The 14,007-nt window shown below is 47.8% G+C and overlaps 1 protein-coding gene across 1 annotated transcript in view; it reads left to right on the forward strand.

Moving 5' to 3' along the window:
- Positions 1 to 2,473: 2,473 nt before the first annotated feature.
- FBLN2 (fibulin 2) overlaps positions 2,474 to 14,007 on the forward strand; it is a gene marked incomplete at both ends in the record, with an annotated part of 70,016 nt that continues 58,482 nt past the window's right edge. The window contains one exon of the mRNA XM_080350742.1: positions 2,474 to 3,812. Coding sequence (XP_080206868.1) covers positions 2,474 to 3,812 — 1,339 coding nt within the window. The remainder of the gene's footprint in view (positions 3,813 to 14,007) is intronic.

Consider the following 14,007-nt stretch of genomic DNA (forward strand, 5'->3'; position numbering starts at 1 on the left):
AAGCACCTCCTTTCACAAAACCAGGGCTGTCCCATGAGAAACCTTCAGCTGGGCTTGAACTTCTGGCGTGCTAAGGAGTAAAGCATGACTGGCTTTCTGCTTCTTGCTTCAGGACATGAGGTAATGGGGGATTTCTTGTTGGGGCTTCAAGTTAGTGGCTGAGAAGTGAGTGGTTGCTTTGGGAAGCCTGACCGTGCAAGCAGGGCAGGCAAACACCGTTCACAGGGCTGTCCTGTTCCTGGTGTCACTGGTACCTGCTGGGCTGTGCTGCCCCAGGACAGCAGCCGGTGACTGTTTGGATGTGTGGTGGGTGATGCACACAAGGTACAGAATCACAGACTGGTTGGGGTTGAAGGTACTCTGGAGATCACCCAATCCAACCCCTCTGCTAACATAGGGTCACCTGATCGGATCGCCATTGTCCTTTCTGTGGCCCCTGGGTGCTGATGCCCAAGGCCACGCTGTGCCCTGCCGTTGTACAGGCAGAGGTGTGCAAACCTGGGGCTGGGACACCCTGAGAGCCCCTGTTGGGGTCCTGGCGCTTTCTGAGCCTGGAAACAGCAAGGGGCTCAGGGGACATGGCCAGGGCAGAGCTGTGTCCAGCTGCACCAGCACCCAGGGTCACCAAGGGCTTCCACGCACTGAAGTGTTAAAGCCAGGAGGTACCAAGGGCAGGGGATGGTGACAAAATCCTGCTGTGGGACCCTTACAGAAGAAGCTTGTCTTTAATTGCCTTCCCATTAATGATTTCCCAGCAAATGCTACGTCATCATTACAAATTTGGATTACCTGGAAAAGCTGCTCAAAGTAGGATAAATAATCAATCGCCACGCTGGATTCTGAAGAATTAATTTCAGCACCACATATTGAAAGTTCTCCCTCACATGAAATACCCTGTTTTTGAGAGCAGTTCTGCAGAAGTGATATTCTTCCCGGCCACTCTTTTATTTTGTCTTCAATGAGTATCCTTTAGCACACTCAACTAATATACTCAAATTACTAGCAGAAAAGCTACATTCGTAAGAGTTGTATCTCTGCACAGCGTGCTGAAGTAATTCCAGTTCCAGGGCAGAACTGTGGAAAGTCTGAGCACAGTTTGTCCGTATCTTATCAGAGCAGACACGATTTCCCCTGGCCTGGCCGCCTCCCCGCGCCGCCGGAGCAGCTCCTTGAAGCCCGGCTTGAATGGGAGAGGTGATCTTTCTGAATGGGTTTTCTGGCAGGATTCCTGTTGCGTGTGTGGTTTATTGTTCTCAGTGATGTGATTACATATTCCCCCCCTACATAAATGTTTCAGGGTCTTTATTTTTTTTGGTGGTGGGAGGGGTTCCGGAAAAATAATCAGAGTGCTAATTCTATACAATTCTATAGGCAAACTTTTTTTTTGTTTTAGCTACTTTTCCATATTGATCGTGTAGCTTTTTGAACATGCTTTAGATATAAAGGATACAACTTTATTTTCTTCGATACATTTTAGCAAAGTGCTTTTCTGCCACCTCCTTTATGTATGTATTCTGTTCAGAGTGTAGTAATTCACTATGTAGTAGTACCGGTGGTGTCAGAACTGAAAGAAGTGGTCCCATGTCCTCGGCTGGTGTCACTGTCCCCGCAGCGGGGTCGGAGTCGGTCCCGTGTGCGCTGTGCTGTGCAGCCCCGCCAGCTCAGGATCTGGCCTCAGGTCTGTATTACAGGACCGCTAACATGCTATTTAACCACACAGTAACCACAATATGCAGACAAGTTCTATCTTAGCACTGCTGGGGCAAGAAAATTACCATTAATGCAGAAGACTGAAGTGCGAAAGATTGCTAAGGGGGGGAAAGAGGCGGAAAAAAATTCCTCCTCTTTGGAGTTAACATGTGTACAGACAAATTCTCACGTCTCAAGGCTATGTTTTGTCTAGGAAAGATCCTTAAGATTTGGGTCTTTGTAATTAAAGCATAAAGCATAATTATCTTCAGCTTACATCTGCAGAGGAAGAACTCTGTATTTACTTACTATCTGCCAAAAAATCTTTCTCTTTTTAGCTAGAAAGAATGATTAACAAAAAGGCATTGAAGTATAAAGGAGTTTTTGTTGAAATATGTATACATTTTGTGAACAGATTCAAAAGAGAAGACTCACAACCTTTTTTTCTCTCCTTTTCTTTCTTTCTCTTTCAAAATGGGTGTGAGGGGGAAGCTTGCAACTCCAAACTTAGTCCCTACAATGCTTGGAAGACATGATGATTAATTTCATACTTAGGTTTCCAGATGTTGGATTTTGTCCCAACGTTTAAAAACCTCTAATGTTTAACAGGATATGTGCTGGGTATGGTCTTTAACAGAGTTTTCTTTCATAACTCTAGGATCTGTGAGAAAAGGTAACTCGGGAACAACACTGCAGATCCGGAGCTGAACCTACAGCCTTCTAGGAAAACAAAACAACATTAAAGGTGCAAGTTTGGCCTGGAGCTGTGTTATTTGGGAAGACCATGGGTAGGTGCCAGCGCTGGCAGCAGAGCTGCTGGAACGCCGTCCTGCTGGCGCTGCTGTGCGGCGGCGTGTCCCGCGCCCAGCGCGACTGCACGGGCGCCGAGTGCCGGCCCCTGGACAACTGCATCGAGGAGGTGCTGGAGCCGGGCGAGTGCTGCGCCACGTGCCTGCAGCACGGCTGCACCTGCGAGGGCTACCAGTACTACGACTGCGTCAACGTGGGCTTCGTCAACGGCAAAGTACCCGAAGGGCAGTCGTACTTCGTGGACTTCGGGAGCACCGAGTGCTCGTGCCCCAAGGGGGGAGGGAAGATCAGCTGCCAGTTCATGCTGTGCCCAGAGCTGCCCCCAAACTGCATCGACGCGGTGGTGCCGGCCGATGGGTGTCCTCAGTGCGGGAGGATCGGTTGTCTCCACGAGGGCCAGAAGTACGTGGCGGGGCACACCTTCCACATGCCGCCCTGCAAGGTTTGCCATTGCCCCAACGCCGGCGGCGAGCTGATGTGCTACCAGCTGCCAGACTGTAATGCGTTTGCCTTGAACACCATGAGTCCCATAGATGCTGAGGACGGCGAAGCAGAGAGGCACTACGATGATCCGTACAGCTATGACCAGGAGGCACCAGAAGGAGACAACACCCAGGTGGAGTCTCCAAAGAAATACAGGAGTTATTCATCCCACCTAGAGCAAGAGAGCATCAGCCAAGAGCAAAGTGAGGATTATGACTACCTGCCCGCCAGCATCCCTCCTTCAGCCTTGGCTCCGGCTGATCCGGACACCGAGGAAACGGCTGCGCCGCTCACCACGCCGGTGCCCAACGTCCCCGCGGAAGTTCGCAGTGCCACAGAGAGAAGCGAGCGAAAGAGGGTGCCCCGCACCACGGCAGCGTCCCTCCAGCAAACAACACACAAGGAAGCACCACTAACCACCAGTGCTCCTCCAGAGCACACAACGGCCACCACTGAGACACCCAAGCAAATGGAGGAGCTAGAGAGGAGACCAAAGGGGAAGCAAGGGGACAAAGAGAGGCCTGAGCAAGAAAGAGCCCTCCACTCTAAAATGAAAAAGCATGCCAGAAAAGAAGACCCAGGGAACAGCCTGCATCTGGACTTAAAAGAGGTGAACTTAACAGAACCCAGTGGGTCAAAATCTTCCCAGGAGGTGCAGAAGGGAAACGCTTTCCCCAAGGTGAAGTTCAGCGCAACAACCTCTCCTCCGGTTGCTCTCAAGGAAGACCGCAGTCAGGCCTCCCAAAAGCAGTCCCAGACGCTTTATCGTTACCATCCCGAGGAAGACGGGGACCCCAACTCCATCCACGCTAACCCCAGGTTACCAGAAGGTAAGAACCACTGCCAGTGTAGATGTCGAGAGAACATTTATTCATAATAACATTGGTGCATATTGACTATTTTTTTCTTTTTACTGCTCCACATGGGCATGAAATCAGTTCAGTTACCTGCTTTCATCCCTTTCAGAAGACAATTTGTGTTTCATTTGACATAATAGATGCCATTTCACTATTGCCTGCCTTGCTTTGGTTTTGCAGATTGTGGATGTTGTTTTCAGGTATTTTAACTGTATTTCAGATGTTGATTTGTTAAACTCTGACTTTTTCCTTCCATGAATTTCTTTTAATTTCTAATGGAATGTTAGAGAAACGTCTTACTCTACACAGAAGGTTTGAATTAGTTATCTGCTTGGGTCCTCCGGTTACCAAGTGAATGTAATCACATTTGTAGCTTTTGTCTTTTGCTGGAGAGGAAGCGAAACAGTTGTGCTTCTACTATGAAAATATTTACAGCACTTGTTGTAATATTTATCCTCTGGTTGAAAGGCTGTCTAAGCTCGTTAGTACAAGAACTTGATAGATACACTCAAATACCCCAGAGGACTAGTAGAGAGAAAAAGAACTGCCTCTTGCTTTGTGATTTTTGGGGGCTGGAGGTTTATGATGCTTATGATGAACTGTGGCAAGTGTACGTATTTCCTCTCTGCCTCCGGATTCCTCCTGACATCTGCAGTGAATGTTGATTATACGCTTTATGCAATGCTCATTACTAGAATGAATGCAAACTTCATCGCTATAAATTAGCACGTGTACGGCTCATATTTCCAATTCATTTTTCATCAAATCAAGAGTAATATCTTCTTTTTTCAAGATGTGGCACAAAATGTTCTCATGAGGCTCAGATGTCTCATAATTGCAGTCTGAGCAGAGAATACTGATTACTCCCTAGACAGCGATATTTCTTCCTGGGTTCTCCAGGTAGCCCTTAAACATCCTGAGCTTCCCCAGCCATCTACTGGAGATGTTGAAGGGAGGCAGGAGGGGAGCAGATCTGAGCTGAGACTCTGGGGCCCAACACAAACAGCACCTGATGTGTCTTCACCAAACAAAACATGTACAAGGTCCATGAATGGAGATGGCAGCGTTTTTTTTTCTGTCACTTCTGTTTTTGTTGTAAATGTTGACCTCACAACTAGTGATAGCAGCTCTAATCTGAGTCAGACCTTGACTCTTGGTTTCACCAAAACAGTGCTCTAGAACCAGGCTTACCAAAGAACGTCACTGGTTGTAGGAGAGCAGCCGGGTTTGAACACAGGACAGAGAAAACGTGAGCTGAGCGCACAGCCCATCCTGAGGGATGCTGTTCACAACTTCAAAAGAGGTTTCATAGATAATAGTGTGCTCCAGGCCTTAACTCCGCGCTGCCTTCTCTTCACGGGTACCTGTTGTGTTTTCCTTCTAGCTCCTTTTGTGGTGTGAAAGGTGAATCAAACAGGGGTGACTGGCCGCTTATCCTCGGGGAGCAATGAGCGGATTCCAGCCTCGCAGTCTGTGTAACCCGAGGAAGAGGATCTGCCCTTCACGCCTGCGGCTGCTCTGTGCAAATGCACGTGGCAGAACGGATCTGCCTACCGATGCCCCAGTTCAGCTGTAGTTAGACTTACACTGTGTAGTATTACCGTGCGGATTAAGTGCAAAGCTCTTCCCATATATTTGTTGCCGCTACCACATAATCTAATCTGAGCTGTGAATCAACGCTGTGCACAATATATGGGTCCGAGTGGGGACTAAGACACAATAACCTGTTTTCTGACGTGACTTAAAAACAATTCATTAAAAGTTAAATCGCCTTTTTTTTTCCTCAAAAAGGAAAGATGGGAGAACCATCCTGAACTGTTCAAAGAGGGTATTTAAGAAAGCCTATTGGTGTGGAAGTGTTTAGCAGCAGAGGTAACGACTCCATTTTAGAGTCTTCTCAGGTATCTCCAGTCTGTGATTCCCGGGGCCTGCTTGGCTGAAATGGCTCTGCTGGATTGTCACTCGTTTGGTTGCTTTAATTGATGCAGTTGTGACTCATGCAAGTAGATCCATATGTTTCAAGTAATAAACCACATCCATCTTCTGTCGTGTTGGTGACTCCTGAGCAGTGATAGAGGGCCAGTGAAGATATTAGTCAGACTTGAAAGAAAAATTAATTTTGCCTTCAGATACAGAATGAAAACATGAATTTTGTACATGTATATCTATCTCTGAAGTGGCATAATCTACTGGAATTGCCAAATAACTTATTTTCTACCCTCAGGAATCAGCAGCATGATGTGACTGCATCGATCCCCCTCATTTTCACAACCCGCCAGGTGGTTTTGCTGGGGATGGCCCCAGAGATGGGGGTCAGCTCACTGAGGGATACATTTTTGTGACTATTGGGACATTCTAGGGTTTGGTTTTGGTTTTTAGTCTTTTTTTTTTCTCCAGAGTTTACAAAAGTATGGGAGGCTTCACAGCTTCACAGAAACATTTGCTGCCACTACAAATTCAGCCCGAGTTAGGTGGCTGTTTTATTTATTCTCCCCGTTAGCTGTGTCCTGGCACCAAAACTCCGCTGTGGTTGGACCCCCGATGCCTTTGGTTAAAAACTTGGCTTCATTACTTATACTTTATGTATCTCACTTTGGTTTTATATGTAGCTGAGCTTTCATCTCCCAAATCCCTGATGCCTCATATATAATCTAATGGTGGAAACAACATGCAGGACTTTGGTGCTCAGGAAAGGTTAATTTTGCGTTTTGATTCTCTTTCTGCTTTTGGGCATTGCTTTTCCCTGTGTTTCCGTACAACTGCGGGGCTGGTCCGTGCCGCTGCTCTTTTCACCGGGGTGCGGGTGGGTCCCCAGCACCAGGACGGACATGATTCTGCACCCGAAACCCAGCTGGGGGTGGGCACAAGCATGTACAACGGGGTGTAATATTGCACTGCTTTTGCATCAGCCAGCTAAGATAATCTATTTAATGTCGTCACTCACGGACTGCAGTGAATTGCCATTTGGTTTGGGAAATTTTTCCCCTCTCCTTTTTTGGCTGCTCTGGTCCAGTCATTTTGCCAGTGATGGGTGCTGTGGCCAGCAGGCCCAGGGCAGTGACCATCCCTGTGCTGGGCACTGGGGAGGCCAAACCGCGAATCCTGGGGGCAGTTTTGGGTCCCTCATGCCAAGAAAGGCCTTGAGATGCTGGAGCGAGTGGAGAGAAGGGAGCGGAGCTGGTGAGGGGCTGGAGCACAAGTGTGATGGAGCGGCTGAGGGACCTGGGGGGTTCAGCTGGAGAACAGGAGCTGAGGGGAGACCTTCTGATCTCTGAACTGCCTGAAAGGAGCTTGGAGCCAGGGAGGTCGGGCTCTGCTCCCCAGGAACAAGCGCCAGGAGCAGAGGAAACGGCCTCAAGTTGCGCCAGGGGAGGTTGAGGTTGGATGTGGGAACAATTTCTTCCCCAAATGGCTGTGGGGCATTGGAACAGGCTGCCCAGGGCAGTGCTGGAGTCACCAGCCCTGGAGGGTTGGACAGACGGACATGAGGTTCTCAGGACATGGGGCAGTGCCAGGGGTGGGTTATGGTTGGACTCCATGATCTTGATGGTCTTTTCCAACCAAAATGATTCTGTTATTCAGGTGAAAACATCCACTCCTGCCATAGTTTACAGTGATTTGCAAATGATTGCCTTATGTGAAGGTGACTTCAGTGACCATGCTTGCAGGTATACAACAGTATCGTTAATCTTGATGATCACATACAAGCATGACTTGCTCTTTTTAGTTAGGAACGTGGAGTGGAAACAAAGCCTATGAATTTTGTGTGTGGTATGAGCGGTGTAGGTTTTTTGTCAGGGAGGAGTGAGGGAATTAAACACTTGATGTCATTGTGTTTCTCTTGGTATAGCGTGGCCAAAGGCTCCAATGGGGTTACACTGAGCTGCACCACGGGAGACCAGGTGGTTTGAGCTGGAGTTGAAGTCTGAAGTGGAACTGAGCAAAGCGACTTACCCGGGACCTCCTGTGGGAACCCACAGGGCCAGTGTCCAACAAGGTGCTCCATTTAGAAGTTAAAAACTCCATTTCCTCATTTCCACCCCAAATCATTAATTTCTTAGACAACTGCAAAGCCTTGTTTCCACACAAGATTCTATGATTCTATTGTATGATTCTCTGGGTCACCAGCAGCTCTCACGGCCCCCGGGGAGGGTGCAGGTGCTGCTGCTGTCACAGAAATGGGCCTCGCTGCAAACCCACTGGTAAAACGGTGACTTGGGGAGCTGGTTCCTCCGTTTTTGGGGTGGGCAGCACAGCGTCAGCCCGGCGGGTCCTTCCCCAGCTCTGCCCTGGGCTCTCTGGCCCCTCTGCTCTGTGCAGCCCCAGCGCTCCCGACTGCGGAAACGCCTGCGTGCTGCTCCTCATACGTGCTGGGTGTAGAGTAAAGAGCACCTTTCTTCAGCTACACAGACCTATTGAAGTGTCTGTGGCACATGCTGATTACTCCATTCCTAAAGGAACTGTAAGTGTAAAGTAGAGGTAATTAATCAGCTGAGGAAGTGTAAATTAAGTACTTTCACCAAGGGAAGGGGTATGATTGATGCATGGAGACTATTCTCTTCACACAGTCTCCTTCCAAACATTGATCTTATCCTGTCACTTACTGCAAGAGCAGCAAACAGAGGGAGGTTTAATTTCTGTATTTCCTAAAAATGTCCTGAACACGGGGGGATGGAATAAAACATTTTTCAAGACCATCTTACTGTAAAGGTTTGTTGCGATTTCTCCAATTTTTTTATTATAATTATTATTTTTTGTCTCTTCCCCTTTCTGTATGCTCTGCCAGTGGAATGCTGTCTCTTGCATATATGCAACTCAGGTAGGAAACAGCCTTGTTGTGAATGTTTTCTGATTTGCATTCTGGTTTTGGCAGGCAATTCGTGTCTAGCTGGAACCACTGTGTTTCCGAATGGAGGTATTTTTCCACTTAAAACAATCACCACTTGTGGATGAGTTTATCATGGTCATGTTTAGAGATAAGGATAATTGCTCTCCAACTGAAGTAAATTGCACCAAGTAAATATTTGCGAGCTGAGATCAGTGGATGTGAGAATGGCATTTATTGCATGGGAATCCTGATCAGGTTCTGGGAGGCTCCCGTGTAACTTCTAAGGAGGTCATTGAGATTTCAGCCAACTCATCTGCTGCATGTTTGCTGATATTGGGGCTCATGAAGAAAGACGACCCTGAATTTCTGCCCTTAGCACCAACAGGGACTGAGGTCCATGGAGCAGTGAGAGTTTCTGAGGCGTTCCCTGGACACACCGACCTTTCGTCCCTTCTGTTGCCACCATAAAATGCACTGGAGGTGGGAGAATGCTGTGGATGGTGCGTCAGAAACACAAACCATGTTGGAAATTTCTTTGTATAATATTTTTTTGTATCAGGTAGAAGTGTTCTTTCACATTTACTTGAATTACCTCAGGCTTAATCCGATGTTGTCTGCTTCGTCCCAGTTCTCTCCGCAGCAGGAAGAAATCAGCTTTGAGCCCTCCAACTAGGATAACTGAGAAGTAAAAATAAACCTCTGGAGAGTGGGGACAAAAAGCCTCCAGGCCAGCAAGTGTGAATCAGCATGAATCACAGCTCCAGGTGACAGCGGCCATTGTCTCTTTGGTAGTTATAGTTCTGAGACAGCAAGATTACAGAGGAAGATTGCACGAGTGAGTCTAAGGCAGGCTGAGATACTTACAGAAAGAGGAAGACTAAAATACTATAAAATTAAGAAGTGTTTTAAGAGAGAATTTCAAAATACATGGATCTGTTCTGCCAAAGCCAGCACTCATAGCGTGTCTGGTGTGGTGCTGGGCACTGCCAGCCGGCCCTGCGGACAGGGACGTGTTGGTTCAGGTTTGTGCTCGAGCCGAGCAGGGGGGATAAGGCACAGCAAGGTCTGTCCCCTGCACGCTGTGTGTGGAAGGAAACCTGCCCAAGCTGCAGGAGTCACCACACTTGTGTTTCTCTGTCTTTTTATGTGTCTTCCTTCCAATATGTAAGAGCACAAGTAGCAGCCAGGGTTGGACAGCAAGATGAAGGGAACAGTTTGTGCTGGGATGGGCCCTCTTGGCTCTTTCCTTTCTAACAAGACCAGTAATTTCAAGTGTTTGTACACTGAACATTGCTTGTGGCATGGATTTGTGAGCAAAGGGTGTGAGGGAAATGAAAACCTGCACCAACATGTAGGAGGACAGCCAGGCTGATCGTCTGCAGACACTGCAATAGCCAGTAGCCAAAGGGATCATATCCCCAGATCCGGCCTTTCTTTCTGTTTCCAAAGCTCTTGCTTTCAGTGGGTGCGACATTCAGCCTCTCTCAAGCTCTCTGAATAGTCCCGCTTGAGGAACTGGAGCAGGATCTGCAGGGCTGACTGCTGGGTCAGGGCTGGGTTGGGGTCTGTCTCTCCATGATCTCTGGACGTGTTGCTGCAGGGCTGCTGCTCGTCCGGTTGTGTTTCAGGAGCTGCTGCTGGTTTTCCAGCTGGCTGGGCTCAGGGTGCCTCTCGAAGCTGTGAACTCAAATTTGGTGTGTTATTCTTTCTTTGCAAGAATTCCCTCTATGAGCCCAAGCTCTGGTCACCACAGAACTTCTTCCATTCATCATGTGCATCTACTTGCTAAAATGGAGATACTAACTAAAGATCGTGAGCTCTTAGTTAATACTGTGTGTCAGGCTTCTATTTATGGAGTATTTTAAGTGGCAGCTGTATATTGAACCAGGAGCTCTTTGTCTTTAGTTAGTGAAAATAGTTTAGAGGATCTTTTCTCAAAGATGTGAAGGTCTGTGAAGTGGTGCAAGCACAAGCCTGGGATACAGAATTACCTGTGCCAAGTTTCACTGCACTTTACGAAAAACTGTGTGCATAACCTGTCAGAGTCCGGTGTATACAGACATGTAACAACTTACAGAAATGTTCAGGTCTTGACGTCTTTTCTTTTTAAGCCCCCGTACCTGGCAATCTAGTAACTCGAGCTGTTTGAGAAGGTGGATTTCTGTCTTCCTGAGCTGCCCCTCAAATGAAGATACCAGCTCTTACAATGAAGCACACTTTGGGGTGATCTTATGGCTAAGGTTGCAACTCAGCATGGACTGTGGCGAGCAGGCCCGGTGTGCGGTACAAGGTGGGACAAACGTGCGTATTCCTTCAGATCTTGCTGGTCATGCCATCGTTAAATACTCTCTGAAGAGCAAGGTCTTTTTCCCTGCACCCAGTATGACGATGTGGTGTCGCCAGATTTCCCATCCGCTGATGGTGCATTTTATATACCAAGGTCTTTTTGGTGCAGCAAAACGGGAACACTGAGCACAGGTTGGGGTTTTCAGATCTCCTTAACTTCATGGGACGTAGTTACCAAGATAGTTTCAATCTTATATTTTGAAATAATAAATTCAACTGGAGTAGAGCACCTAACCTTACAAAATTTTTTGGGAAACCCATCCTGCATAATGCTTTGTAGAGGTAAACATCATTGTTTGTGAAGAACTAGCTCCATCCATCATTTGCAACAGGAACGTTTGATTTCAATTATGAAATTAAAACATGCTGGAGACAAACTATGGAAATAATATAGGTGGTTTTTTGTACAAATTAGTTAACAGCTTGAAAAGACAAGGCTGTTGGGATCCCCAGGTTTCTCAAGGGGACCGCATTTGCTGTTTATTTATAGTACATATCTGAGAGTATATGTTTTGTATGCATGTACTTCTTCAGAAAACAGAATTTCAATGAGACTTCTTTGCAGTAGTGTTTGTAGTATTCTGATTGAACACTGAGGAATTAAAAACAACCCTGAATGTAGCTCCTTGTTAGAGAAAGGCAAATATAAGTAGTAATTTCTGGTCCAGATTTTGTGAGACAATAACCTTTTGAACAGTTTCAAATATGTAGGCCAAGTAAGCGCAGCTTTCTAGCATATGCTTACTCATGGAAGGATCTGTAGTTCCATTACCCCAGGCCTCATAGTGAGCAATGTGTCTTACCTCTTAGGGATTATTAGGTAACAAGCCAGCAGTAATTGGAATTTTATAAAGATCCTCTTGTGTGTGAGCAGGTTTTCTGTTTTATTGACCATTCCCAGCCTTTGTGTGCTGTGCCTGAGATGACCGACTCTCTTCCAAAGACACTAAAAATATTCTGAACCTCCATCCCACAGCCCTGGTGGTGCTGGCACTGAGCCAACCTCTGAGAGAGGACAGGGGACAGCAGTAATTGTGCTACCAGGACGATTTAGGACCAGCAAACCCCCGCTGCACGTATTCCCCTTTCCTCCCTTGCCCAGGGAGCTGTGCTGTCCCCCCAGAGCCCCTCGTGTTTGCCCTGACAGGACACGTGGGGTGTTGGGGACTCGCCACCCACCTCACGGTGATGGAGCTGTGAGCAGTGACGTTACGGAACTGCTGGGTCTGTGATTGCTCCTCGCACGTTGAGTTCCCGGGTTTTGCCCCATATACCAAAAAAGATGCAATTTAGAAGACCACATGGAACAGTAATTCCTTCTCCCTCAATGCTATGAGTGCTGGTTGCTTTTGTGTTCCTTCTGTGAACTGCAGGGATGCTGATTGCATTCAAAAGGCCTCCGAGTTGTTTGACCTTAGTTTTGAATTACCAGGTACTAAAGTAAACGTTTATATCTCCAACAACTCCGGGTTTAACACCTTTTAACATGAATGGGGAGGATTTGCATCAGTAACTTTTAAAAGATGTTATGGAAGTTGATGCTCTTGTGAGCTGTTGCTCTGTGTATAATACACATCTTAAAAATAATGAAAATCATCAAATGAAACCTGGTGCCATTCACAGGACAGGTTGTTGCTTGTGCCTCCCATCCGGTGCGGCACAGATGGCAGGTTTGCGTGCAGCTGTGTGCCTTTCCCGTGGGGCTGTTCGAATGGGCACAGCAGCGTGTCTCAGGGACATGTAAGGGAAGTGCTGCGGATAAGCTTTGTTTTGTATGAGGTCACTATGTAGCTATTTTATTTCAAGAAGGGTTCGCATCGCCTCTCCTGCGTTAGCCATCTGTGCTGCGCCTTCACCTTCCCTGCGTGTTTTGGCTCTTGCTGGACCTCACTGGGGATTTTCCCGGAGCAGCCACCTTCTGTGCCTTGCAGCTGGGGATGTGTGTCATTTCTCTGAATCCAGGGCTGTGGGCTGGGGTGGGATGGCACCTGCGACTGCTGCGGTGGCTGCGGTGGCTGCAGCCCGGCACGGGGTCATTGAAGCCAGGCATGAGGACTTTGCAGCCTGGTGTCGGCCAGCAGACATGGAGAACCAGTACAGGAGCTCTTCTGAGAGAGCTGCAGGGAAGAAACAGAGGAATCACAGAATCCCAGAATGTCAGGGATGGGAAGGGCCCTGGAAAGCTCATCCAGTGCAATCCCCCCATGGAGCAGGAACACCCAGATGAGGTTACACAGGAAGGTGTCCAGGCGGGTTGGAATGTCTGCACAGAAGGAGACTCCACAACCCCCCTGGGCAGCCTGGGCCAGGCTCTGCCACCCTCACCAGGAACAAGTTTCTTCTCATCTTTCAGTGAAACCTCCTGTATTCCAGTCTGAACCCATTACTCCTTGTCCTATCACTGGTTGTCACCGAGAAGAGCCTGGCTCCATCCTCCCGACGCTCACCCTTTCTATATTTATAAATGGCAGATGTGCCTGTGGTGGTGTCAGGAAAGTCAGCAGGTTACCAAAACAAAATAACTGAAAAGGCAAGTAAGTGCTCAGCACAGGGTCATCACTGAGCACTACAGAAAAGGGACAGGAGTACCAGATGGGAAAAAATGGCATTTGCCGTGGATATGGGTTAGTGCTAGAGCAAGGTTATGATTGGACTCTATGATCCTGAGTGTCCCTTCCAACCAAAATGATTCTGTGATTCTAAATTTTAAGCCAACTTCATGCAATTAATTCAGGTCTGGGTACGTCACTGGGCTGCTCTTGGTGTGTTTCCGTGGGAGCGTGTGCCATGTGTGGCTGTGTCGCGCCCGGCTCCTCTGGCCGCGCCTGGAGCAGGAGCCGGGGCGAACGGGAGCGGAGCTGGGGAGAAAATGAATGAGCTCTCGCAACAAGAACATCTGGCTGCGCTTCGGTTTCCTTTTCTTCTCACCTCTCACTATTTATACGTTAGTTTCTGTCTGGGTTTTGGAAGACATTGTATGTGCTACTTACTGGA

The sequence above is a fragment of the Nesoenas mayeri genome, assembly GCF_963082525.1.
Source record: "Nesoenas mayeri genome assembly, chromosome: 10".
In the NCBI taxonomy this organism is placed as follows: domain Eukaryota; kingdom Metazoa; phylum Chordata; class Aves; order Columbiformes; family Columbidae; genus Nesoenas; species Nesoenas mayeri.